This window comes from Apodemus sylvaticus, unplaced genomic scaffold (assembly GCF_947179515.1).
Source record: "Apodemus sylvaticus unplaced genomic scaffold, mApoSyl1.1 scaffold_66, whole genome shotgun sequence".
NCBI lineage: Eukaryota > Metazoa > Chordata > Mammalia > Rodentia > Muridae > Apodemus > Apodemus sylvaticus.
The window spans coordinates 1,123,646-1,151,518 of NW_026263217.1; the positions used below are offsets into that span (position 1 = coordinate 1,123,646).

Sequence of the window (27,873 nt, forward strand, 5' to 3'; positions counted from 1 at the left end):
GCATATTCCAGATCTATGATGACATGACAGTGGAGACCCTGATCTGTGCTTGAGCACCGTCTCACAGATGGGAAAGTCTCTTTTGACTGCAGTAGAAGTTAAATGTCTCTTGGTCATTTCTGCCCTACCCCCACTCCCGGTGCTCAAAAAAAAACAAAAAACAAAAAAAAATGATAGAAAGCTGTGGCTAGGGGACAGTGAAGACAGACGAGGACTTGAGAGCCTTCTATTTCTCTCCAGAAGATTCTATGGGCAACCACTATTGAGTAGGATGGGAGGAGTATCTACTTTTGACTTCCGTATTTTAGCACACCCAAGTCATCTTGGTCTTTTGCTTCCTGACGATTCTGAGACTTGTCTGGTTGCCACACTACAGTTTCTTTATTATGAGAAGAGGAGAAAGGGATCCACATTCATAAATAGACAAAAATTCAGGGTTGTTCCCGATGACCTGAGATGGAGGAGACTTGGAGCCTGTTCTCCTTCACTGCCCTGCTTCAGAAACTGCGTCCAGGTCCAGAGTACGATGGCTTCAAAGCCTCCAGCGTTGGTCAAGCTAAGACCCTTTTCTGTTTCTACCATTGCATCTCATGGCATCATTTGGAATCCATCTGAAAGTTAATGACTCTTCCTTTAGATATTAAAGACTTGTTTGTTTGTTAAAGTAGTGCTAGCCTGATCTGATCCATAGACATTCTTTAGCTGTGGTCCCTGTCTATGGGAATAATTTTGTGTTCTTGCTTTTTTAGGGAGAAGGGGTGGCCTACAGAGGCAGAATTTTGGTTGAACTGAACATGTTCCTTGAAAAGAAACCACCAGAAACCACTCAAGCCCATTTGAGCCCATTTCAAATGATGACCTTCTGGTTGTTGAGGTAAATGTCAGGGAGAACATAGCACAGGATTCAAGGGATTGGAGAGTCTAAGAGTCATCTGTGGGAGAGTTGGAGAAAGATCTGCATCAGAGAAATTCATTCCAACATTCCCTTGATATATCCATGACAGCCCTTTGAAGATAATGAGGCTTGCTTCAGCTACTGCAATGTTAATTGGTATATTAGTCTTTGGTAGTCTGACCAAAATTGAAGAATAGACAACTTCTGGGTAGAAGAATTAATTTTGGCTCACTGTTTCTGAAGGTTTGGTTCATGGTTGTATAGTCCCATGTAAACCAGATAGAACAGGATTATGAAAGGCATGTGTGACTGAGGAGCTTCTTCATTGTGGAAAAGCAACAGAGAGAGGGAACAGAAAAAGAAGGCAGTATCTTACACTCCCTTGTGACTTGCATCCTGTACCTCTTACTGTCACCAACTCTTGACACTGCCATCATGATATAAATTCAGCAAAGGATAATCCATTGATTATATCCAAGAGTCCTTATCTCTGGAAACACAGAGAAATACCTATAGGCATGACTAATCTCGTTTTGTTAATCCAGTCATTCTTGAGATAAAGACTGGCCACCATATATATGTTTATAAGGACAGAGTAGGCAAACAGTGCCCTTAGGTGGAGAGGTTGTGAGGAAGAGCTCTTCCCCTGGATGGCTTAGGTACCAGAGTTACCCCATTTCTACTTTCACAGGCAGCTGCTACATCTGAGGCTTCATAGCGATAAGGGCAGGCCTGCTTCCTGCTGGCATTACAATGGCTTTAAGTCCCTTTTTACTTCAAGCCAGAAAGTCTTCTAAGTTCACCTCTCTCTTTCTGAGACTCTCAGGTCAATGTTCTTGGGACACACAAATCTGAGCTGTTTGGCAGAGTAGCTGACTCTCAGACACTCCTCTGTCCAGGTCTCTCCTGGCTCGTTTTAGATTGCCCTGGGCCACCAACTCCCTCAGGGTGCCACACCCTCCATTGGGAGAACTGAACATTTCTCTCATTTTCCCATGTTATTGAGAAACCAAGCAGCAACTTTAGAAAAGATGTCAGCTCTGAGCCAAGTAAACAGCAGGACGGCTGACATGAAGTGGCTGCTGTCAGAGCCGTGACCTGGGGCAGCTCTCTCAGTCTCTGTTTATCAGCCTTCCAGTCCATTTCCAATCTGCCTTCTTAAAGCTTGGCCCAGTCAGTGCTTTGGGCACATTCTTATCTCTGCTCTCAGGTCCAGGTCTGAAGAGTTCTCTGCTGAGCCAGTGCAGTTTTCTTTCTTGAAGTCAACTAATGTCTGGCAGTTATAAAGTCTGACCCCTTTCATGATGACCAACAGGAAGAATAGCCACTTACAGCAGCAGAGATTCTTCCCTCCCCCACCCTCCAAGGCCTTGTTCATGGACTGCCAGCAGGACGATTAGGTCAGGCTGGTAGCTGAAGCAGTGCTGATGGACTTTTGCATCATACACATTTGGAGTTTGGGACATTAGGAGCTCAGCCTTTGGGTTGCACCAATTTCAGTCCTTTGGCTCCTTCCAGAGCAGAGGCTAATGTTCCCCCCTTCTTCCCAAGACTACCTTTCTCTTTACCCCCTCACTTTGACTCTCCTGGGAACAAGGTACAGGGTACAGCTGTACACAGGGAGGCGGGGGGGGGGGGGGGAGGCAAGTTAGCCAAGGTCATAGCCTGGTCAAAAATGCTGTCCTGGAAGTTTATGTTACCATATAGGATGACTCCATTTAGGTAATATAAATAGTGAAAGAACTATAGTAGCCATTTGCTGTTAAATCCATGCATGAAGATTACCAAGAGGAAGGATGTGTGATCTGTCTTGGATGTATGTTCACATGTCTGCCTCTAGAATCCAGAACTGCTTACAGCTTTTCTCATACTTAGCCAATCTCTTAAGGCAGGTTCACAGGCTATCAAAGTAAACCATTAGGAAATAACTGCTAAGAAATCACTAGTCCTTCTCCATCACCTAACCCCAGACATTAAAAAAAAAAAAAATTCTCCAGTAAATGCCTTAGCACCATTCGTGACTTTGGGTTTTGATAACTCCTGAGTTATCTCATTCTCTTGGTGTATAGCATAGAATGGTTGTGCTAAGATGAGACCTTAAATCAAGTATCATCAAAGGCGAGTATATGAATGCCCCCCTAGACCTTTTCAACCACACGGCATGGTCAGCAGGGAGAGGGAGGCTCTGTGGTCCATTCATCCCAACACAGGTACAGCAACTTTGCATTAAGATCAGAAAATGTCCCCCCTACTCCTAATTTTCAATTACTTTGTTATAATTCTTGGGAATATCCCAAAATGTGATGAGGCTGTTGTATTCAGAGAATTGCTATAATCTCAGAAGCAGACCTTGTAAGTTAGTATGACCTGAGCATTTTTGTCACCCCTAAAGTCATATGTTCAAATCTAACCTCCAGAGTAAAGGAGTTAGGAATTAGGGCTTTCCAGTGGTGATCAGAGGATGAAAGCTCTAGCCTCAAAAGGGCATTAGTCACCTTAGAAATAATGCCCTGGAGATGAGATTACTCCTACCACATGAAGACATATTGAGAACAAAGGCCAAGAAAAGGTCCTTTATTAGATATCTGATATATCAGTTATCCAGAACTGGGACAAATACATAGTCACCATTTATTTGTTATACAGATGATGGTATGGTATTTCTGTTATGGATGACCAGATGGATTAAGATATAATTATACCAGTTTACTAGCCAAAAGGATTAAGAGTAACCAAATGCCTTGGCCTCTCATTCTGACTTGTCAAGCTAAATCCAATACAGCAGGCTCTTTGTTGGCTCTTCAGGAGAGCTTCTTTATTTGGATTCCATGAGTTCATGCTGAGAGACACAGGGCAAACCCATTTTCTGCTGGTTTTTACAGCAGACATGGAACTCAAAGAAATGGACTCCCACTCCCTGCACTACAGCCCTGGCTAGAGTCTTTTTTTTTTTTTTTTTTTTTTTTTTTGGTTTTTTGAGACAGGATTCCTCTGTGTAGTCCTGGCTGTCCTGGAATTCACTCTGTAGACCAGGCTGGCCTCGAACTCAGAAATCCACCTGCCTCTGCCTCCCAAGTGCTGGGATTACAGGTGTGCCCCTCCACGCCCGGCTCTGGCTGGAGTCTTTATGTCCACTTTACAACATATTCAACTCTATAAAGATTTTTACCACATGGTGAGGATAAATTAGGAGAGAGAAAAAAAGAGAAGCAGGCAGGTGGGAAAGTGGGACATCCCCATGTACTGCTTAGTGCAGGATTGCCCAGGAGGAAAGCTACATGTGTCGTGTGGACCTTCAAGGAAAGCTGAAGAAGGTGACTGACCTCTTGGTGACAATGAGCCTGAGCAGTCATAGACTGTACCTGAGTTTTAAATATGTCATCTGCTTGGGAGGCAGAGGCAGATAGATTTCTGAGTTCGAGGCCAGCCTGGTCTACAGAGTGATTTCCAGGACAGCCAGGGCTACACAGAGAAACCCTGTCTCGAAAAAACAAAAATAAACAAATAGATAAATAAGTAAATAAATAAATCATTCAGATCTAAGGGTTGTGGAGAAATGCCATGATGACCTTCTAGCTATTACAATATTCTGTGGGCTTTTGTTTATTTCTTGATTTGGGGTTTTAGTTGTCGTCAGCATGCAATTACATCCAGGCTCCTTCTGTTCACACTGAACAACCTTAATGAAAGAAGGAGAATGGGAGTGGGTGAGAGACCTGCTGAGTGCCAAGAGATAAGAAGGCCCATTTCCTTCATTTGCTTAAAAACTGAAGGCCAAAAATGAAAAGTACCAACGATGTGTATGAGCCACTGCATCCGCCAGTGGTGGCCATCAAAGAACAGCCTGCCATTAGCCTGAACAAAAAACAGAATATGTTCTCTTCATAACAAATAATTATACACAGATATTGAAATAACTTATACCACACACTTCATTAATAAAAATGGGGGCGGGGTGGGGGGAAGCAAACAACCAAAAAGAGTAAGCCAAAAAACAAAAAACAAACAAACAAAAAAAGACCAAAACAAAACAAAACAAAAACCACAAACAAACAAAAAAACCCAACCAACTAGCAGTTCAAAGGCAAGAGAGAAGCTTGGGGCCTAAGCGCACCCCAGCCATGGCGCAGCGGGATCTGGGGCAGAGTGAAATGGACATCTATGCTCAGCTCAGCCTAGAACATGATCCTGGTCATTGTCCTACAAAGGCTGTGTGTTTGGGGATAGCTCTGAGACCGCAGTTGAAAGGGAACTTGTTTGTCAGAGTCAAGAGTGACCCACTCCCTGGAGCAGAACTGCCCTGGTTCTGGGTGGGCCTGGTGGATGGATCTCACCAGGGGACAGCAGCAGCTCCAGCCTGGTGCTTCCATAGAAGGCTCCAGGCAGAGAAAAGAAGACCAAAGGTTGTAAAGGCAGCATTATTTGAGCACCTACTGCCTTTGTGGGCCTCTGGTGTAGTTTCCTTTTTTTCATTGTCATTCTCTGGTCTGTTTTCTGTTTTTGCTTTGCACTTCCTGCTTTTTTATTAAACCATACACAATTACTTGTTGTCTGATTTTGCTGAAGCTACAAGTCAGACAATAAATACTTGCTGCAGTAATGTCTGTCCAAGTGGCTGACTATAAGCACTTCAGAATATGTTCATCCAAAGGGCATTTTTAAATGAAGGTGATTAATTTCGCCATTTTCGTTTATCTTAAAGCATTTCAGGACAGACAGCTTACCCCACCACCTCTTCTGTTTACTCTTCTTGGGGGTGGTGTAAGACTTCTTCTTTTCCTAACACCTCCACAAAGTCTCAACACAAGGAGAAGGAGAGGTAGGCTCTTTTTAAATGTTGTAGTCAAAGTATGTCCACCTTGCAGCTGCTTACCAGCAAAGATCAGACTTGCTCGAAACATTCCTTCCTCATCCTGATTCTAGGCCTTTACATGTCTGTAATTTAGCTTTCCTTGATAGTAAGCAGTTTTGCCCTTAAGATTTGCTATGCAGAGAGATCCCAGAACCAAAGCCGAAGAACCCAGTGTCTCTAAATCATGTTTATGTTTCTACCTCTCCTTAAGCTCTCAGTTACCTCATCTCAAGCAGCCGGACTCTGGGGCAAGTGAGCAGACGGTAGTGGAGCTCCTTATTGTGCTTGGACTTGTAAAGTGGTCCAAAGTGGGTCCATCTTTGTCTGACAGTGTATGCCAGTCTTGACTAATTGTGGTGATTGCAAGAAGCCCAAACTTCTTTCCAGAGGTCAGGTGTCCCAGTGGGAGGAGCCTGGGAAGCCTTTTGTGGGCAACTGTGCAGGCATTGCATGAGAACATCCTGGGGTTCCTGATGGAATCTTGACTTCCATGTCTGTGCAGCACAAATTTAGCCAGATACATCGTCTTCCCCACTCAGCAAACACCCCATGCTCTCTCTTTGTTCCCTTCGGAACAATCACAATCCTTCTTTCTGGATCCTGTATTGGGTTTTAGGTATTTTGTTTGTTTGTTTCTATTGCTGTGATGAGATACTGGACAAAAGCAACTTTTAAAAAGAGGGGTTAATTTTGGCTTAGAGTTGAGAGTACATTTCATTGTGATAAGGAAGACATACTAGCAGGAGCTTGTGCCAGCTACTCGCACCAATTACCTGGGAAGCTTTAGCCTGGATATTTGAGTTTAAAAGCTTCCTATCTAGCCTTCTGCTCTGGTACTGGTGTTGCAGGGGACACTGAGGCCATTTATCAGGGGCCTGATGCTACTGAGCCATCCTTGCAATGAAGTTCCCTGAATTATACATGATTCAAGTATGCTGGGAGATTCAGAAGCTTAAATTTGAAATTTCTAAGGATTTAAAAGAAAGAAGTTATTTGTATTAGTCATACTTTTTCTTTATTATGGCTTCATCATAAAGCAGGACAAGGTGACTGTCATAATCAGCTCCCGTTTTTCTTTTTGATCTGCCCAGAGCCCTACCTCATGCACGGTGATGGTCTCACAGTTAGGGTGGGTTGTCTCGCTTCCATAAACCAAGTCTAGAAATTGTACCTCAGACTCAGGGCCCAAATCATAGTTCCTTTTTTAAAAAAAACAACTTCCCTTTTCTTAAATCATGCTTAGCATTTAATAAAGAAGACGTTATGTTGCATATAAAATTATGACTGCAATTGAAAGTGAAGCTGAGATCGCAGCCAATGATTTAGAAAGAATTCTGCAAGAGCTCAGAGGAGTTTCTGACGGAACTTTCTTAGGGGGTTCTGCTTTATCTGCTAGGTCAAAATGCCTTTCACCAAAATGGCAACTTCATGGTCATGAGCTTTCTAGAGGACTGCTCCCTTCTCTTTATACCTCTACAAGACTACAAGATGATAAAAGTTCTCACAGAAACCAGGCATGGCGAGGCATGTTTATAATCCCAGCACCTAGAGACTGAACCAAGGGGTTGTGAGTTCAAAGCCAGCCTAGGCATAGTGAGAGCTTGAAACAAAATAAAGCCCGTTCTTAAAGCAGCCCCCTCCCCACCAAAAATAAAAATAGAATCACTCTAGAATCTAGCGGTTTTACATCTGAGTGCAGATTCAAAGGGTTTGGAAGCAGGAGCGTACACACCCAGTGTTGTTTATCATAGCCAAAAGGTAGAAGCTACTATCCAATGTTATCATCATAGCCAAAAGGTGGAAGCTCCGTGTGTATCCATCACTAGGTTACTAGATAAACAAATGAAGTGTCTCCATACAACAAAATAGTACTGGGAAAGGGTTATGTGAAGGTATGTGTGCTGCAACATGGATAATATAGAAAACATTGTGCTAAGTGAATTATGCACAGCACAGGATGGTAGCTGCCCAGGGGCTAGTGGAAAGGAGAGATGCAAAGTTTTTCTTTGAATGTCAGCTTTGCAATGTGAAAAGAGTTCATTTGAATAGATGCAAATGTACCTGGGTCGTTGGTGATGTGAATGTACTTGAGTCCTAAAATGGTAAATCTTTATATGTATATGTATTTTCTTATGTATTTATATATATATATATATATATATATATATATATATATATATATATATATATATATATATATATATATATATATATATACACACACACACACACATAGGCACACATAATCATACGTACCATGGTTTTTAAAATTGGTGTGTAATGGGGAAAGTACCCTCTATATAATGATGGAGACATAAATTTGTGCTTTTTAGAAAAAGATCATTGATTTGGGGGTCAGAGGGCTGGATAGATGACTCAGCATTTAGGATCACTTACTGCTCTTGCAGAGGGTTTGATATGAGGCCTTACAACCATCTATAATTCCAGTTTTAGGGTACCCAACACTTTTAAACCCCCTGTGGCTCCTGCAAAGACGTGATTCACATTACATACAAGGCACTCAGGCACACACACACAGACACACACACACACTAGAGTAAACTTGTTTTCAAAAAAAAAGATAATTTAAATAAAGCCATAGGACCTGGGAGAAGTTGAGGGGGGATGAATAGCACAACAATACACTGTGTAAAATTCTTAACAACTAATAGGGCAGTGGTAAAAAAGCTATAATCAATGACTAGATGGTAACAAGATGTTTGCTTGGTTTTGATTGAATTGAGTAGGAAAGTGTCTTTCAATACTGAGAGGGTTCAGACTTCGGATCACCTTAGTTGGTAAGATGCATGGGAAAGGCTCTCCCTTTACCAGGATGTTTTTTTCAAGTACTCCCTTTAGTGATGTAAAGTAGATGCCTCCTCAGGAGTCCTGGGGAACTGGAAGGGCACTGTGATAGCTTGAACACGGAACAGGAAGGGCACTGTGATAGCTTGAACACGGATGTATGAGGAAGAAAGAAAAAACTTGTAAATAATTATGTCTGGTTATGCTTAATAAATAAAAAGAATCTTGGTTTAGTTTTGTTTTTGAATGTTTTTGAGGCCATTGTCTGGGTATCTCTATAAATAGGTGTCCAAAGTTGTGCCTCATACAAGCAAGCCCCACCCAATTAGTGATTCATTCGGTTGAATAAAGACCGTGGTACAGATAAGAAGAGAAGGAAAGGATCAGTTAAATTATTCAAGAGAAGAGAGAGACAGACAGAGAGACAGACAGACAGAGAGACAGACAGAGAGAGAGAGAAAGAGAGAGAGAAAAGAGACTGAAGGTGGATTAGAAAAAGGGAGGGAATATAACTCCACTCATTTTTAAGTTGAAAATTAAAATCTTTATTGTTATTTTTGATTAGGAAATTAATACTTAAGCGACTCAAAATATCAAACACATATAAGTTAGAAAGAAAGTTGCCATATCTCTCCGCCTTTTATAGTATTGCTGTTATATTCTTCCAGACCCTCTACCTGTGCATCAATATTAAAAAAATATTTATTTAATAAATTCACTTTAAAGATATTCTTTTGGAGCAGGGGATATATTTCTCTGGTAGAGTACTTGCCTAGCATGTATAAAGGTCTGAGTTTAATCACCAGCAAAATAAATAATAAGATAACATATTTCCCTTTCCTATGCTTGCACTAAGGCTTAAGTTGTTATGAGTTTTTATCCTATTATAACAGTAACATAATTTGTTTGAAGCATGACTTGCGGACATTTGCATTGTTTTCCCCTTCTGATAATCATTTCCATGGTGACAACCCTTTAGTCTCTGCCCACTAACAAGAGACGGAGAGTCAAGGGATCTGAAAACATAGTCCTGTGGCATTTAGTACAGCACTAATTAACTAGGCTTAGCCTTTGGTCTGCTGGAAATCCACGTATAAATACAGACATGTGAGACGGTCCTGAACCTTATGTGCGTTCCTTCTGTTTAGAAATACCAGCGAAGGCTGAAGTGCAGCCTGTCTGCCGTCTTCCATTCAGCCATCATGTTGCAAGATGTCGGTGAGGCCATTCAGTTCGAAGTCAGCATCGGGAACTATGGCAACAAGTTTGATGCAACCTGTAATCCTTTGGCATCAACAACTCAATACAGCCGCGCAGTGTTTGATGGTAAGAGTGGTGTGAAGTTCTCTCCTGTTCGTGCTTACAGAGGGTCCATCTCAGCACAAGAGGCACACGCTGTATTTAGCTCTGATGGCTATTATCCCCAGCTTCTCATTAGATAATGTAAGAAAGAGCATTGGACGTTAGGTACCCACAAGAGTCGTTACACCCATGGGCCAGTGTCCCAGGCTGGACACCAGAGTTCATGAAATCCCAAGGTGATGACCCCAGTAAATACCACACTCCCTCAAGCAGCTGTACCCCACCAAGTGCAAATCCCCTTTAGATTCCTCAGTTGACAATGGTCGCACTCTGGCTCAGACACTGGAAAAGCCAGGCTTTTGATTCTTACTAGTAGTTACCCAGTTCTATCACCTAGTTCTCTTTTAGAAGATTTTTTTTTTCTTTTTAATTGTGTGTGTATGTATCCGGCTCTATGCACATAAACAGTCCAACAGAATTGCTATATTTTTACCTAAAATTTTTTTTGCCCATGCTGACTTAAAACATAAAAAGCCCTAGTGAGTGTGAAGTGTTTAGTCTTAATTGCAGAAAGTCTCTTGAGTAATGCCAAGCCCGTACCAGCAGCCAAGGTTTGCAAAGAACAGAGGATGGGTCAACTTCAAGTGTCCCTGTTTTCTGAATCCTGACTCTCCATATCAGGGAACTACTATTACTACTTACCTTGGGCCCACACAAAGCCCATCGTCACCCTGACTTCCTACTGGGAGGATATTAGTTACCGCCTGGACGCAGTGAATACTCTCCTAGTCATGGCAGAATGGCTGGTGAGTTATCTGTGCAGCATTTACTTTTAGCAGACAGTAAGGTAAACATGGGGTAATACACACCCTAGGCATCTGTAGTACCATGTCTCCAACACACAGTGGTCAACAGTAGAGCAGATTACCAACAACGGAGGGAAATGGTACCCGTGCCTGTCCTTTCCCCCTGGCCATTCTACCCTTTACTAAGGAGTTACCTCTGTCCATCCCATAGACACAGCACCAGGACACCCACCCTCCAGCCTAAGAGGAGGAAAAAAACCGAGAATGTGACAAGAGTCTCTCTTTAGGAAACACCCAGATTTCTGCTCACTTTCCATTCACCAGAATTCCAGTTGTACAGCCACACCCACCACAAGGAAGTCTATCTTAGGTTTAAGTGAGTGCTTGCTTTCTGACTGTCAAAGAAGGGAGGATGCCACAGGGCAGAGGAAAGGGAACTGGTGTCAACATGATTTGCATATAAAGGGCACCTTGTTCCAATAGCCTGGTTTGCAATTTGTATTACTTTGCTCTATTACAGAGAGAATTTCTGCTATGGGAAGGCCCACCAGTCTCTGCTCTTGCTTCAGACTGGGGGAACACTCCTTCCCTGAAGCCTGGAGGAGGTTGGGGGGTGTTTCTCTGGTAGACCTGCTTAAGAACAGACAAGATGGTCTTCTTGACACTGGTAGGCTACAAGAGTGAGGAGAAAGGGCCACGTTTGAGACACTTCTACTTAATGTAAGATACTAAGCTATTTCTATAAATCCCACCCAGCATTAATATTAATTTAGAGTGCAAATGGGTGGGTGGGGAAGGAGTGTTTGGGCATAATCTATCCATCTCATATGTATGGAAATATCACATTAATCTCATTAATATGTGATTGAAATAAGTTAATAACAATATTGTTTCAGTTTACAGTATTTGATAAATGTTAGACCAAGATATATGAGAAAATATCTGATGAAAAACTCTATAGCAAACTAAAAATATTGCTTTTTGATATGCAGGCTGCTTTATATCAAAGATAGATAGATAGATAGATAGATAGATAGATAGATAGATAGATAGATAGAGATAGATAGAGATAGATTGATATAGATATAGATAGATAGATAGATAGATAGATAGATAGATAGATAGATAGATAGATAGATATAGATGTAGATGTAGATATAGATATAGATATAGATATATAAAACCATCTTTCTATACCACCAACATGGTGCATGTGAATGTCCTGGCTGATGCCCTCAAGAATAGCAACAAGGCATGTGCCAGGTCCTTAGTAGGTTCCAAAGCCATAGTCTGGTTTCGGCCTATGGCGAGGGATGTGGTTGCATGAGGGAACTGGAAATCACTGATGACCACAGAGCTGAGAAGACAGCGGTCAGAAGACAGAACCTCACAGGCAGTGAGTGATCAGAGTGATCAGGCTCAATGGAACCTGCAGCTTCAATCCATCGCTTGGTTTCATTTGGCTGATAACCCCAGGGAGCATCACAGACCAAAGTCCTTACAAATAAAAGGCCTCCACGTGTCGGGGGTGGGCGCACAAATACTCAAGGATGACTGGACTTCAGTGTGATTTCCTGATTAGTAAAGATGGAATGGAGGCAATGGATAGATAGTCCTGTGACTAAGAGTGTTTGCTGCCTTTCCAGAGGACATGGGTTCTCTTCCTAGAACTCACAACCACCTGTAGCTCCCATTCCAAGGGATCTGTTGCCCATTTTTTGGCTTCCAAAAGCACCAGGCATATGTGTGGCACACAGACATACATGTTGGCAAACACTTGTGCCCATAAAATAAAAAAACGAAAAAAAATTAAATTTAAATATTTATACATTTTAATTTATAAAAATTTTAAATTAATATTTGTAAAAATAAATAAAGCTGAAATTGAAATGCGGTATCATTTTTAGATTTATTTATTTATTTTATGTTTTTGAAGACACTGTCGATGTCTTCAGACATACCAGAAGCGGCATTAGATCCCCTTACAGATGGCTGTGAGCTACCATGTGGTTGCAGGGAATTGAACTCAGGACCTCTGGAAGATCAGTTAGTGCTCTTAACCACTGAGCCATCTCTCCAGCCCAAAATACAATATTTTTTTATTAGTTTCCATTTTCCTTCCTCAAGGGAGTTGGTGGAGAATCAGACAACCTTCTAATTATGTTGGGGCCATTCTTCAGGGTTTTGTTTTTTTGGTTTATGCCCTGGTTCCCCTTATCCTCTTCTTCCACTGACCGAGTTGTCTGAGCTCAGGCTGGTCTTGACAAAGAGAGTGACTTCCCTGACCTTGGCTAGGCAGAGCAGGCACTCCCTTCCTCTCTTTGTTGGCAGATGCTCAGCTCTAGCACATCAGCATATGCTGGGCTTAGCTTGTACTTTCCCAGCTCCAGCCCTGAAATAACCATTTCTCTGAGATGCTGTGGTCATTTTAATAGGAAGTGACATTTGAAAAACAAGATCTGGGTACTAGAGTGCTTATGGTTACTATACTGTTGCTTATAGGCCTTGTGGCCAAGAAGTTCATGGTCACACTCATATGCATGGGCATATACATACATACACACAGATATATGTATAAACTTATTTCTATATCTGTTAAAATATTGAAGGCCAGAATGGTGCCTCCAATTTTAATCTACCACCAAGGACTTAGTCTATCTTTCCTTCAGTGAGATCCCAGTTTCTGCTATCCCAACTGTAATCATTCATTTGTTCAAACTTAAACTCCACACATCAGCCACTGTGAGCAAGTTCACAGTGATTCAAGTTTGATACTTTTGGATTTCCTTTGCCCTGAAACTAAGGACAAATAGCTAAAGTACTATTTTCATAGGTTACATGGGTTAGTTCAGCTGTCCATCTGAAATATAACTGAGCCCATACTATTTCCACGTATATCCTTTTGTGGGTTCCCTCACCTATTCCTGATGGTTTCTTTCTGTTTATTTTTGGAGTACATAAAATATTTACATAGTTCCAAAGGTCAAGAGACAGGATAAGGTTTTCGCTATTGCTTAAACTTATCAGTGTTGATTGCATTTTGAATAAAGGTAAATAGCACAAAGCTATGGTAAATATCACTGAGTGAGAAACAAAGCCCTCTGGCTTCCTGTAACTAAATCTTTTTATGTCCCTGACCCCATGCCCACCCTCTACCCTGCCTTGGAAATAACACTTTCTTGAGTATAATGGCAGAGTTATCAGTTCTCTCTCCTCTTTCTTAATTCTTCAGCAATCAAATATAGAGGCTGTAAAATCAGGGATCCAAGGTAAAATTCCTGCAAACCAGTTGGCGAGGTGTGGCTGAAGATGATAGATGAAGTCATAGAAGACATGAGGTACAGTAATCGGCCTCCTATATCCTCATCCCAGCATGCCCTGAATTCTTAGACTGTAAATGCTTCTCGAATCTTGTCAAGTTTTTCTCTGGAAAGGAAAGGAAAGGAAAGGAAAGGAAAGGAAAGGAAAGGAAAGGAAAGGAAAGGAAAGGAAAGGAAAGGAAAGGAAAGGAAAGGAAAGGAAAGGAAAGGAAGGATGGAAGGAAGGAAGGAAGGAAGGAAGGAAGGAAGGAAGGAAGGAAGGAAGGAAGGAAGGAAGGAAGGAAGGAAGGAAGGAAGAGAAATGCATTTGGGCATTGTTTTGGGCTCCTTGAAAGTCCCACCCCACCCCAGAAGAAGTTTCTGAATCACACAGAAAACCTCCATTCTCTGGTTTGGTGCCAAGTCTAAAGTAGCCCAGGGAGGCCCAGGCTGGATTCTGAGAATCTGGCCCAGCAGTCTGAGGCAAAGGGTAGGGGATGGAAGAGAAGGAGGAGAGATAGCCTGAGCTACCCTCCTGAAGAAGGACTTCTGACTTCCACAGAAAGATAGGATCATGGCTTCCACAACTCGGGACAATGTTCCTAATTCATGTCTTTAGAAATAGCTTGTTTGTGCTGTAGTTGTTGTTACTAAGTGTTTCAAGCACTCTGCGCTCCTTACAAAATACTTAACACTAAAACAGGAGTAGCAGATAGTTAGAACAGCCCCTAAACAAGGAAGACGTGCAAATTCATTATATACTAAGAAACAGAGAAGAAACAACAACAACAACAGCAACAACAATAACAACACTAACACACACACATGCACACACACACACACACACACACACACACACACACACACACACACAAACACAAACACTCCAAGCTAAGTTAGACAAAGCCAGGACACAGACTTAGCCAGAGGACATTTCATAGCTGTGACTTGAAGTAACTCAGATCTGTTGGCATTTAAATTTCAAAAGAGAAAGTGACTCATTCCAACCTCATTTTAAATGTTGCCTAATAATAAAGCACTGGACAAGGAAGGTCAAAAAGAAAAGAGCATGGAGTACTCTGCTCTGTGGAAGCAGACATTTCCCCTTCTAGGGTAAGGCCCTTAGTCCCCCCCTGTCCAGTTGCGCCTCCTAGTGGTTCATTCCCATCATTGGCGAACAGCTAAAATCAAAGAGTCACTGGCTTTGTGAGCATTCAAAGCTCCCACTGACAGACTTAGGCATCCTAAGGAGTGACCTCTTAATTACAGATAAGGAAGCAGGGAGGCCCCAGTGCTGCGGAGAATGATTTACCCACTTATCACTTCTGCCCCTCTCACGGCCAGCTTCTCACATTCAAAGGGCTCAAGTGTTGACTTCTGAGCGCAACAACATTCCCTTAAATTTTTGCCTTACGCGCAGCCACTGCAGGATCTTAAACCTTTATACACGTGTAGCCTCAGTTGTTAATGAAATCAAACAAAAACATGCAGTTACAGCTTTCACTTGGAAAATGCCTGTGAACTGTGGGATTTGCCAAAGAAAGCACAGGCGTGAGAATGCAAACTATTTTCAAAGAAGCTTTCTAAATGTTCTGTAGTAGGAAATTCCATGTTTGAGGAAAACCATGCTAGGATATCCTTCACACAAGGAGTTGGGTGGCATGCAAGTGACGGTAAATTCTAGGTGGAGACATTATGAGTCGAATTTTCTGGTACTGGTGACAGTCTTGCCCTGTGGTCTCACCTATGCCACGGTGAGAGGGAGGCTCAGCTGGCAGGGGTCTAATCCACGTCCTGTTTTTCTTGTGGAGTCTTAACTTGGATAGACATTGTGCTATACATGTCGTCCTTCCCATCTTCTGGAACTCTCGGAGAACCTTCTGATGAAGATGATGGCGCTGGGAACATTTAGACTTTGCAGATTTAATTTTTGTGTTCCCTTTTCTGTTCTGCCAATGCCACAGACATCCTCAACTACGGTTTAAAGCAAGCAGCCCCTGTAGAATCAGGAGATTACAGACATGTCGATCTACGTGAAATGGCATGCAGACATACATTAAACATGTGGGCAAACATAAGCGAACCGAGTTTTGAAGCCTAGAATGTCATTCTTAGCTTTTGTTTCTCTTCTCTTCTTATAGATACACCTTGCCTGTCACAGAAGGAAAAATCAACGTCACAGTTCTAGATACTCAGATCCAAAAGTTGCGGTCCAGGTTTCTCTCGCAGATACATGAGGCAGCTCTGAGGATGAGATCTGAAGCCACGGATGTGAAATCCACCTTGCTGGAGATCGAGGAGTGGCTCGATAAATTGATGCAGCTTACTGAAGAGGTAGACCTTGTCATCTGTTTCCAGATGGATTCTGCGGATAACATGAAGGGTGGGGCAGGTGGTGGGTGGGGCTTCTGGTATGATATCTACCACTGGGATTGGATCTTATCAAAAATAAAAACAAGGACTTATTGGACTGAGGAGGCTACTGAAGGATGTATGGGGTAAAAGCCACCCAAAATTTAAGTTGGGTCCCAGAGGAACCTGCAAGAAAAGCATCATGTCTGCACTGCTGTCATAGAGTATTTTGCATGATGGAATACTAAAACACAACACAGAGAATTAAAATGTTATTGTAGTGTGGATGGGAAAAGCCTGGGTTTAAATATTGAATCATGTGTGGCCTTGGGCAAGCTCTTCAATTCCTGTCAGCCCATTTTCCCTACCAGGAAAAGGGAGAAAAACACAGTCCTCAGTTGGTAGAACTGTTGTTGGATTTAAAGATGATGATCACAAAGAAGGACAGAAGAGGTGAGGTATACAGTAGGTGCGGGATAAGTGTCGATGCAATACCCCACACCTCCATGGCTGAAAGAACAAGAGAAAACAGACACCTTTGAGTATCTAGGGTAGTGTCTTAGTTCCTTCTGTGGTGCTGTAACAGAACAGCGCAGGCGGGGAAGTTACAAAGAACAGAGCTTTCTTTTCTAGGGTTCTAGAGGCAGGATAAGTCAAGATTTAGAGACCTAAACTTAACAAGAACTTTTTTTTTTTATTGTGTTATATCACTGGAGAGGAATAGAGGAATAAGAGAGAGTAAGCACCATGCACCTGGGACTGGGCCTACCTTCACACAATGCCTGTTCATATGCTAACTAACCCACTCCTGCAATAACAGCACAAATAAAGCTTCAGACATATAACCCTGAGGAACACATTCAAACACACCCAAAATATCTGTGGAAGGCTGCTTGGAGCTTTCTGATTAAAGCTATCTGAATAAATCCACTGATGGTTTTCTTCAGGTGATGCTTGAGAGGCAGAGGATACTTCCTAAAATACCTTTCAGATCCGAGTGAGTTACACATCTTCTTCTTCTTCTTCTTCTTCTTCTTCTTCTTCTTCTTCTTCTTCTTCTTCTTCTTCTTCTTCTTCTTCTTCTTCTTCTTCTTCTTCCTCTTCCTCTTCCTCTTCCTCTCCCTCTCCCTCTCGCTCTCCCTCTCCCTCTCCCTCTCCCTCTCCCTCTCTCCCTCCCCTCCTCCGTCTCCCCTACCCCTCCCCCTCCCCCTCCTCCTCTCCCTCCTCCTCTTCCTCCTCTTTCCTCCTCCTCCTCCTCCCCCTCCCCCTCTTCCTCCCCCTCCTCCTCCTCCTCCTCCTCCTCCTCCTCCTCCTCCTCCTCCTCCTCCTCCTCCTCCTCCTCCTCCTCCTCTCCTCATCCTCCTTCTTCTTCTTCTTCTTCTTCTTCTCTTCTTCTTCTTCTTCTTCTTCTTCTTTCTTCTTCTTCTTCTTCTTCTTCTTTTATTTCTTCTTCTCCGTCTTCCTTTTCATCTTCTTTTTCATCTTCTTCTCCTATTTGCCTCCTTCACTTCTCCTCCTCCTCTTCCTCCTCCACTTCATCTTCTCCTCCTCCTCCTCCTCTGGGATTTACTTGATCCTTCCCAGAAGAATCTCTACAAAGATGTGATGCTGGAGACCTACTGGAACCTCAATGTTATACGTAAGACTGTGAATTTACTTTTGAATTTCAAAATAAGGGACAGATGTTTCTTTGTTATTGGTGATCTTCTTTATTTTAGTTGAAAATGAGGAAAAATGAGCTGAATAAAACAGGTTCAGTGCTGTCAAAATCACATTACTGTATCTTTACCTAATTTCCTATCATCCTTTTCTGGAACTGTATTTTAGGTTCCTATTGGGAAGACCATCATATTGAAGAACAAGGTCAAACTTCTTGAAGTCCTGAAAGGTAATTTCCATGTGCAAATTGATGCAAAAATGCCTCTGTTGAAATTTTAATATTTTCTGGAAGCTCTAAAGAAAAGCAACAATATTAACATTCAGTCCTTTAAATGTAGCTGTGGTTATAATATTCTCTCAAAACTATGCACAGCATTGTCGGTTATCTGATTCATGTTTGCAAGGAATTCCCTTAAGAAAGAAGACAAGGAACCAATGCCTTTAGAGATAACTTTATCTGATTTATAGTTCCATTAGAGCTATGCGGTGAATCTTCTAATCCATATAGTCTCATAAGATGTTACAAATTAAATAGTGATAAATATATGACCAAAACCCAGGAATATTAATAGTCCATGGTAAAGTTGATATTCATATGCTTGTAGTGACATTGCTAAGTTTATTGAGAGGTCAGTTTATGAGAGTGTAGAATGATGTCATGAAAGAAACCATAATCCATATATCAAATGTCTATGAGAAACAAAAAGTCAAAGAGTGTGAATGCAATGTGTGGGAAGAGCTTTCATTCAATCTTCTTTTAGTTACTTTGAGCAGCTGCTCAGTGCTGGAAAGTTTTTCCTGAAACACTTCCAGACTGTTCCTTGGCTGTTCAGTGAAAAGCAAAAATAAAACACTAAGTGGGTTCCTCCAACCTCTCTGGCTTTTCTTGGGGCTTAAAATGAAGAGGTGCCGGTGCAAGAATCAATTTCTAAGACCAACTTGGAAGCAGGGTTAGTCAGAGTACAAAAAGGGTTGTAAGAGAGGTGAAAAGCTTTCCTGCTTTTACTGTGATTGTTATTAGGAAAGAATTGAGAGGTAATTAATTTTAGATGATCAATAAATGTCCTGACTGGCCATTTCTCAGATCTGCACACTAGACAATCAAGGATCTGGATCAAATACTGAACTTAAGTTAAACAAATTATTGTAGTTACCCTAGTTCAACCAAAAGAGGAAATCCAGATATCCTGATGTGGCCCTCTCTAAAAGGACTATTATTTCATAGCTTTAAAATGCTCTGTCAGAAAGAAAAACTATCAGTAAACTTTATATGCTCTAATACAAGATCCTAGACACTGGACAAATGGCCATAAAGCCAGTTACATTTTGCAGTTATATTGGGAATATAATTACAACATTTGTTTCCTGCCTTCCATGATTACAGAATAATGATACCTAAAGCCTAATGCTGGGGAGAAGAAAAGTAGATGGTGCTTCAGTTCCCAGGCTTGGAGTCTGAGGTTGAGACCATGAAGGAGAGAGAAGATGAAGAAAGAAGACTGTGCCATGGGGTAGGTGGATTGGCCAGGAGGACTGGCCTGGTGTATGAGCAGTCTAGGTAGAACATGGAAAATGATATCTCACAGCTATTAACAGGAACTATACAAAATAGTCTGTCCAACTGCAATAGTTTAAATCTTATTATAAATACCAAGTCCTTTGTTCTCTATTTGGTACCTTTTTGATTCAAGTGTGGTAATAAATAAATAAATAATATTTACCACATCAAGGTGGCTTTAATTATCATTTCTGTCCAATGATTGAAAGGGAATGAAAAATTACGATGGCATAGGCTACACATTAGTCCTTGTTCCTGTTCTTTCTAGAAAATGTCACAATGTACTTTCAATCATCTTTTTTTTTTTTTTCTTTAAGAAGACAACAGGGAAGGATTGCTCCTGTAAGCTGTTATTAGATGTGGAAGTTGAAAGGCAGCCTGCTGCTCCCTGTGGTAGTGCATGTCTAAATCCTCAGAACTCAACAGGCACAAGAGGAAAATCACAAGGCCAAGACCCAGCTCAGCTATCTTATGAATTTGACATCCAGTACAGGGTTCATTGCTGACACCAGTCTGTCTGTCTGTAGGCAATTAATTCTTTGATTATCAGTTGGGTTCTGTGAATATCAAAGTTTCTATTTCCTTTGTTAGTATCCAACTGAAAGTCTAAAACAACCCACAACTGGAAAAAGTATCCAATCTCTGATTCTGACAGTTGTCTGGCTGCATTAGAGATATGTCTTACACCCAATCTGCTGTTTCAGAAAGCTCAGGGCATCATTCTCTGGGATAAGGTTGTCAAAAGAGGTCTGAGATTATAAGGTCTCATAAGAATATTTTTCTCCGTGTTACTATAGTCTGAAAGCCACTAGACCTAAAAAAACCAAAAGGGAGTAAAATGGTGAACTAAGATAAACTGAGAAATATTTCCTACCTGATTCTTTATGGTCTCCTTATGTCCCCTGGTTACACCACCATGGTCAGTAAGAGGAAAATATAAAAAACTATATAAAATAAAATAAAAAGCAAAAATAAAAAATATAAAAATTCACAGTATACTAGCTTTGGACTAGCCAGCTCCTGTCTTTGGGGATGGACAAACAAATATAGTAGAATCCTCACCATTCAGGAATTATGTTAAGCAGGAAAATTCATTAACTTCACAGTGGCACAATTGCCACTCCTGGGAAGCTAGGCTCACAGATGCCTACTCAAGGAATTTTCACATCACCTTTCCATGACTCACTGAGCCTTTCCCAGGACCACATCTTCCTCACTAGTTTACAGTGAGATGGAAAGCCAGTTTCCTTCGTCCTCTCTCTCACTTCTCTAAGCTCCCCATTCTCACTCAAAAGTACACACCTCCTCCATCTTGCAGGCATAAATATGGGTGAACTCTCTAGGGACTAATTGAAAGCCCTGAGAGCAGTGGGTGTTGTGACATCACTAGAGACATTACAGGGGATGCCCAGAGCTTTCCCAGATTCACTAGACTGTTCAGACAAGGGATTGTTTATGTCATGGGGAACAGGCTTTTTCTTCCTGTTAATGCTGTTCCTCTACTGAACAGAAGCTGAGGTGCCCATCCCGGGAGACTCTCCTGGGACACAAATGTTGATCACCTCCATTTCAAAAGCCAGAGGTCTCAGCCACTGAGATTTCTCAGTGTCAGAAAAATGGGAAAGTGCTGTGTTTTATTGCCAAATGTGTTAACTGTGCAGAACTGGGACAGGATGGAGAGAAGAGCCAGTCCATCAAGTTGGTAGCAGAAGACTTGAGATGTCCACTTTCTTCCTAGGCTTTGGCCGCATGAACTTGTTAGAAGGCAGTTCCAGGGTCACCTTCAGCATGTGGAGATTCAGGACGGGAGGGACCTTCTCAGGACGGTCTTGCTTGGAGATGATGCCTCTGGACAGGGATCAGGAAAACAAGATGACTCAGATCTGACTCTGTGACTGAGAGATGAAAACAAAAGGTATAGTATATTCTCTGTATTCCATCCCCTATACGTCAGGCTGTGAGAGACTCATCTCACCAGACACTCCCTACTGGATGTACATCCAAATTTGTCAAAAAATGTCCTAATTCTCCATTTCCCAAACAGCTCTCATTTGTCCCTCATCCACTTCCAACATATTATATAAATAAATTAACCACAGTATACCACACTCAGCTGCTTCCAAATGTGGTCTAAATGCCTCAAATCTAACAATTCCCCATTACTCTATGCAGATCAGAGCTCCTATTATCCAGGAGATGAGTGTTTTCTGGAGAGAGATAATGACCACCAGACTGAGCATGGACAGTGAAGTCTAGCCTGGTCTCTGGAGTCCTTTGTTGCATGGGAAGGATATAGTTGCAAAGCGCTATGTGGCCATATTGTTTTAAATTTCATATTCTCATGGAAAAGACTTTTTTTGGCCTTGATTGTTAAAATCCTAATTATGATCTCAAAATTAATCATTTTAATATCAAAGATGTTGTTTTCAGTAGACACAGTCATAAAATTAATTTTATTGAACACACTTGACCGTAGAGGAACCATGTCCAGATAAGCACCATGATACACTTATATAATATGGCCATATGGTGGGATGGTGTCCTGTTTTCAGTGGATGTGTATGTCTTCTCTTCACCTGCCCCAATGTTTTGGAATTGTTAATTAAAGATACACACATTGTCTTATTTTTATTATGCCATAAACAGTATAATCTGTTAGTATTTTTAAACTTTTTTGCATCTAACATACTTTCTCCTAAAATTGAAGATTTGCATTGAATATATTTCTAATTAAATTGCAGAAATATATACATAAATGTTAAAATTGAAGATTTTCTGGGAATATTATGTAGATAATATAGAAGACATAGAAAACATTTCTTAACTAAATAAAGGGGTAATTAGATACATTTTCTGATAAAATTGTTGATTTACATGTCAAATATTTCTAAAAATATTGAACAAATATAGAGAAAAAAGTGTTGAAAAAGAAGAATGTGTTGTCAAATGACAGTGGTAAAATAGAAAACATAACAAATATATCTTCACTAATTGACCAGCACATAGAAGTACTTTCTGAATACTTGAAGTTTTTTTTTTTCTTTTGGCTTTTTCCAGACAGGGTTTCTCTGTGTAGCCCTGGCTGTCCTGGAATTCACTCTGTAGACGAGGCTGGCCTTGAAATCAGAATTCTACCTACCTCTGCTTCCCAAGTGCTGGCATTAAAGGCATGCATCACCACCACCTGGCAATAATTGAAGATTTTGATGGAAAATATTTTTGATAAAATTGAAGAAATGTATAGAAAAAGCATTAAAGTTGTAGAATTTCACAAAACATTGATACAGAAAAAATTATAGAAAAATTAAGCCTTTCTAAAATTATTCAAGTTGTAAGAAATATTTCCTCCTAAAATTGAAAAGTTGCATAGATACTATTTTTGATATAATTGAAGAAATCTATAGAAAAGGGTATTAAAGTTGAAGAATTTGTTGTAAAATAATAATAATACAATAGCAAACATAGAAAATAAATAAATCTTTGCTAATTGACCAAGCACATTGAAAATAAATTTGTAGATTTTTGATTCAACATATTTCTGACAAATTTGAAGAAATATATACAAAAAATGTGTTAAAATGGAAGATTTTCATGGAAAATAATACAGGTAAAATGGTAGACATTAAACATTTCTGAATTAATTATGTGGTAAGTAGAATCGTTTTCTGGTAAAATAGAAGAGTTACACAGAAAATATTTCTGATTAAATTAAAGACATATATAGGAAATGTGATCACATTAAAGACTTTGTTGGAAAATAATAATGGTATAATAGTAAGCATGTATTAAATGTGTTAAAATTGAATTTGTTGGTGAGGGGTTAGGGTTGGGCTGTGCAGTTTCTTTATGTAGAAAATCCCTTGCTTGAGAGCTGCGAAATACACTCAGATTCAAACTGTCTGTGTGTGTGTGTGTTTCTGTGTGTCACCACGGAATCCTTACCTCAGGCCCAGGCGGGCGCCATGTTGGCATCCTTGTCTGTCTCCTGGCAACCGCTGGTGCCACCACTGAAGTCACCCCGCCCACACCCTGGGTCCTTCCCTCTCAGCCCTGGGCAGGCGCCAAGTTAGTGTCCCTGTCTGTCACCCAGGGAATGCTGTCCCCGCCTCTGCTGTGTCTTCTTGCCCCCCCCCCCCCCCCCCCCGTCCTTCCATCTCAGCCCAGGGCAGTGCCTTGTTAGCTTCCCTGTCGATCACTAGGCAACCACTGGCCCTGCTCCTGACGTCACGCTGGGACCTCCCTGCATCCAGTCTCCTGGAGTGGTGTCATTTCCTGTCTTTCATTTTCATGAATAAAAGTGGGCCTGGAGTTTGAACATGCTTGTATGTCTTGGCAGAGGCAGGAGGGACGCGAGCAAGCACTTTCAGTGCCTGCTGGGATTGCCCAGCTTCCCAGGCACTGTGGAATGTCCGGGTGGGACCGCATTCACATGCACATTCAGATGAATCTAGTGCTCCATGCTGCAGGTGTCTGTGAGCCCTGGAGTAACTGTGCTATCTTCCTGTCATCTCTGCAAATGTGTCTTACCACTGGTCTTACCATGTTCCCCATCATCCTGAAGCAGCTGGTCTGATAGAAAGATGGAATGGCCTTTTGAAGACACAGTTACAGCGCCAATTAGGTGGCAATAGCATGGAGGGCTGGGGCAGAGTTCTTCAGAAGGCAGTATATGCTTTGAATCAATGACCAATATATGGTAGTTTCTCCCATAGCCAGGATCCACGGGTCCAGGAATCAAGTGGTGGAAAAGGGAATAGTTCCACTCACTATCACTCCTAGTGACCCTCTAGGAAAATTTTTCTTCCTGTCCCCACAACTTTAGATTCTGCTGGCCTAGAAGTTTTGTTTCCAGAGGAAGGAGTGCTCCTACCAGGAGTCACAACAAACATTCCATTGAACTGGAAGCTCAGACTTCCCCCTGACCGTTTTGGGCTTCTAATACCCTTTAACCAACTGGCTAAGAAAGGATAAACAGTGTTAGGAATGGTGATAGATCCAGATTACCATGGGGACATTGGATTGCCTCTCCACAATGTAGGTAAGCAGGATTATGTCTGGAGTGCAGGAGATCCCCTAGGGCGTCTCTTAGTACTACCATGTCCTGTGATTAAAGTCAATGGGAAACTACAACAGCTTAACCCAAGCAGGATGACAAAGGACACAGACCCATCAGGAATGAAGGTATGGGTCCATCCTCCAGGAAAAGAACCAAGACCTACTGAGGTGCTTGGTGAAGGTGAAGGAAATACAGAATGGGTAGCAGAGAAAGGTAGTTATAATTACCAGCTAAGGCCATGTAACTAGTTGCAGAAACAAGGATTATAAGTAATATGAATGCTTCTATTTTATTTTGTTAAGGATACATTTGTCTTTCTTCCAATCCCTTTAACATCAATTGGCATTGAAACATTAAAAGAATGTTCCCAAGGGACATTTCCCCATTGTAAATTTACAAATGTGTTTGCAATTGTAGGAGGAATAGATAAATCATGTTAGTCTTATTCACAATTTTCTTATCGTTTCATGTGGACATGAGATATTATTTGTGTCAAGTTGACAAGGGGTGGATTGTAGTGGCTATTCCTGGTTGTCAACTTGACTATATCTGGAAGGAACTACAGTCTAGAATTGGAAGGCTCACCTATGATCCTAATTTGAAGGCTCAGAGACATAAGTTTCTGACCTGGATCTTGGTATGGAGATCTTGAAGCATAGTAGCTAAGACAAGGAGATCTTCGAGTTCAAGATCATTTGGGATTAAAGGCATGGATGCACACACCTTTATTCTGGGACACACCCTCTGCTGGAGACCCCCATGCCAATAATATGGGCTACACCCTCTGTTGGAGACCTACAGCCTTTAATCTGGGCTACACCATCTACTGGAGATATATAAGGACACTGGAAGAAGGAAGATTCTCTCTCACTCTTCCTTGCCTGCTTGCCTCGTGGAACTGAGCAACTGCTAGATCCTTGGACTTCCATCCACAGCTGCTGCTGACCATTGTTGGGGAGTTGGACTATAGACTGTAAGTCATCGACAAATTCCCTAACTATATAAGACTATCCATATGTTCTGTGACTCTATAGAACCCAAACTAATACACAAATTTTTGTGAATATGTTTTCAAGGAAGCATATATTTCCTTTAGAGTGATATTAATATGATGCTTTCTGTTGTACACATGTATGTGACATTTAAGAGGCAGTACCTTTTGATGATGCTCATGTGAACTTCACTGAGGAAGAGAGTGGAATTTGCTGGATCTTTCCCAGAAGAAACTCTACAAAGGTGTGATGTTGGAAACTTACTTGAACCTCAAAGCTGTAGGTAAGACTGTTATTTTCTAAAGGAAAAAATGTTTCTTGGTTATTGATGATGTTCTACTATTTTAATTGTGAATTATGAAGAATGAACTGAAAAATTCAGTTTCAGTGAATATTCACTGTAACATTTACAGTGCAGTGAAAATTCACAGTACCTTGAATTTTAACTAATTTCCAATAGTATATCAATCATTTTCTTGTACTGTGTTTTAGGCTATAATTGGGAAGACCATAATCTTGAAGAACATTGTCAAAGTAGAAGAAGACCTGAAAGGTAATTTTCATGTGCAAACTGTTACATATTTGCCTGTGAGAAAATTTTAATATCTTCTGGAATCTCCACCAAAAATCAAGGGTGTGAAATAACAGTCCTTTAAGTGTAGCTATGATTATAATCCGCTTACAAAACCAGGTACCTCAAGGTCTGATATTTGATTAATGTTTCCATTGGATATGTAGCTCCATTAGTGCTATGCTGTGTACCTGCCAATATGTATAGTCTCATAGTACTTAGATATTACACACTGAGTAGTGATAATTTTATATCCTAAACATTTTAATAATCAAATAGTCCATAGTAAAATTGGTGATGCTCATATTCTTGTCTGTCATATTGTTCAGTTTGGTGAGAGGGCTTTTTAGGAGAATCAGGAATGTTGTTGTGGAGAAACATTAATCTATATTGCACATATTATGAGAAAAATATTCAAACAGTATGAATGCAATTTGTACTCCTTTCACTTGACTTTCATTTTTATTAGGTATATCATGTGTCACAATGGATAAAAACCATGTAAGCATAGGAATATGAAAGAAACAACATAAGATTTTTATTCTGAAATGATGAGAAGATATGTAGTATTATCCCTTTGATAGACATTAGGAATATGATAGACATTTGCAATTAATTGGCCTTCTAGTTTTCTGGGTAACGTTCCCAAACTCATAGCATAGAACAACTTTATGGGTACTAGGACATTGGAAATTCTTCCATGTATCCTGGTTCAAAGTCAAAAAACTTGTATTCACAATCCAGGAAAAATTATGAATGCAATCAGTGTTATAAAGATCAGAGTTGGTCAAACTTTCTTCAGATAGCTGAGATATATCATATAAAATTCCCATATAAAATGATGATGTCATAAATATAAGCCATATAATAATCATCACAGGTGTCTTGAACAACTCATAATGAGACAGAACACCATGATCATACAAAGTGCTAAAACTTTAAGATCTGCTCCTTCTTTACCATTAGACAAAATTGTAAACTTAATTCAAACTGATTACCTGATTGATCAGAGTAATGATTATGGTAATGATTTCCCTTATGCTAATTATCTTTGCAGGCATGTAAGAAGTCATAATGGAGAGAAAATCTATGAGTGCAATCAATGTGGTAAAGCCTTTGCAAGACCCAGTCAACTCCAAAGACATAGAGTCACATATTCTTGAAAGTGTTCTTCAGTTCAGGAATTGCCTTTGGGAAATAATTGGTTCACTTATGCATAAGAGCATATCATCTTCAAATAAATGTAAATTTACATACTCCTTTCTGATTCATATTGCTTTCATCCCCTTCAGTTATATTTCTCTAGTTAAACTAGTATAGAATAGTTTCTTATCAGATCAGACTTTCCCAGACTGAAATGACCTTATTACACACTATGGAGTCTAGCTTCTCTGTGAAGTAGCTAAACATAGCCAATCTTGACAGCTTTCTTTCAGCCATCCTCTATGATGGCCAATCTATGAATGGCCAAATTCCAAGCCTTCATTGAATCTGCCCTGTAAATTTGTAGAAGATAAATGGGATCCCAGACGTGCAAGTCATTGGTAGAGTATTTGGATGGCATGTACAATGCCCTAGGAGTGTATGCGTAGAGACTTAATTCACTCTAGCCCCCAGTCTCCTCACAAGACCTACCAGGATTTCCATCATATGTGTGTGTGTGTGTGTGTGTGTGTATAAAATATATGTAGATGAATATATAGATATATTTTTTATGAAGACCAAA

General features: G+C 40.8%; 1 protein-coding gene and 1 long non-coding RNA gene across 33 annotated transcripts in view; both read left to right on the forward strand.

The window, feature by feature from the left end:
- The window catches only part of LOC127676136 (myoferlin-like), a 106,230-nt gene extending 90,045 nt beyond the window's left edge, over positions 1–16,185 (forward strand). For 16 of the 32 annotated variants that reach the window (XM_052172087.1, XM_052172080.1, XM_052172091.1 and 13 more), the window contains 2 exons: positions 13,893–13,998; positions 16,101–16,185. In XM_052172087.1, coding sequence (XP_052028047.1) covers positions 13,893–13,967 — 75 coding nt within the window. In that variant the 3' untranslated portion in view covers positions 13,968–13,998; positions 16,101–16,185. Of the gene's footprint in view, positions 1–749; positions 875–5,597; positions 5,715–9,700; positions 9,879–10,535; positions 10,661–11,265; positions 11,381–13,892; positions 13,999–16,100 lie in introns of those variants that run through there. The other 16 variants (XM_052172095.1, XM_052172094.1, XM_052172102.1 and 13 more) reach the window with 4 other exon arrangements.
- A 9,414-nt stretch (positions 16,186–25,599) lies between these two features.
- LOC127676140 (uncharacterized) lies at positions 25,600–27,395 on the forward strand. Its single transcript, XR_007975681.1, has 3 exons — positions 25,600–25,859; positions 26,069–26,129; positions 27,205–27,395. It is a non-coding gene; the product is annotated as an uncharacterized LOC127676140 (long non-coding RNA).
- The last annotated feature ends 478 nt before the right edge of the window (positions 27,396–27,873 follow it).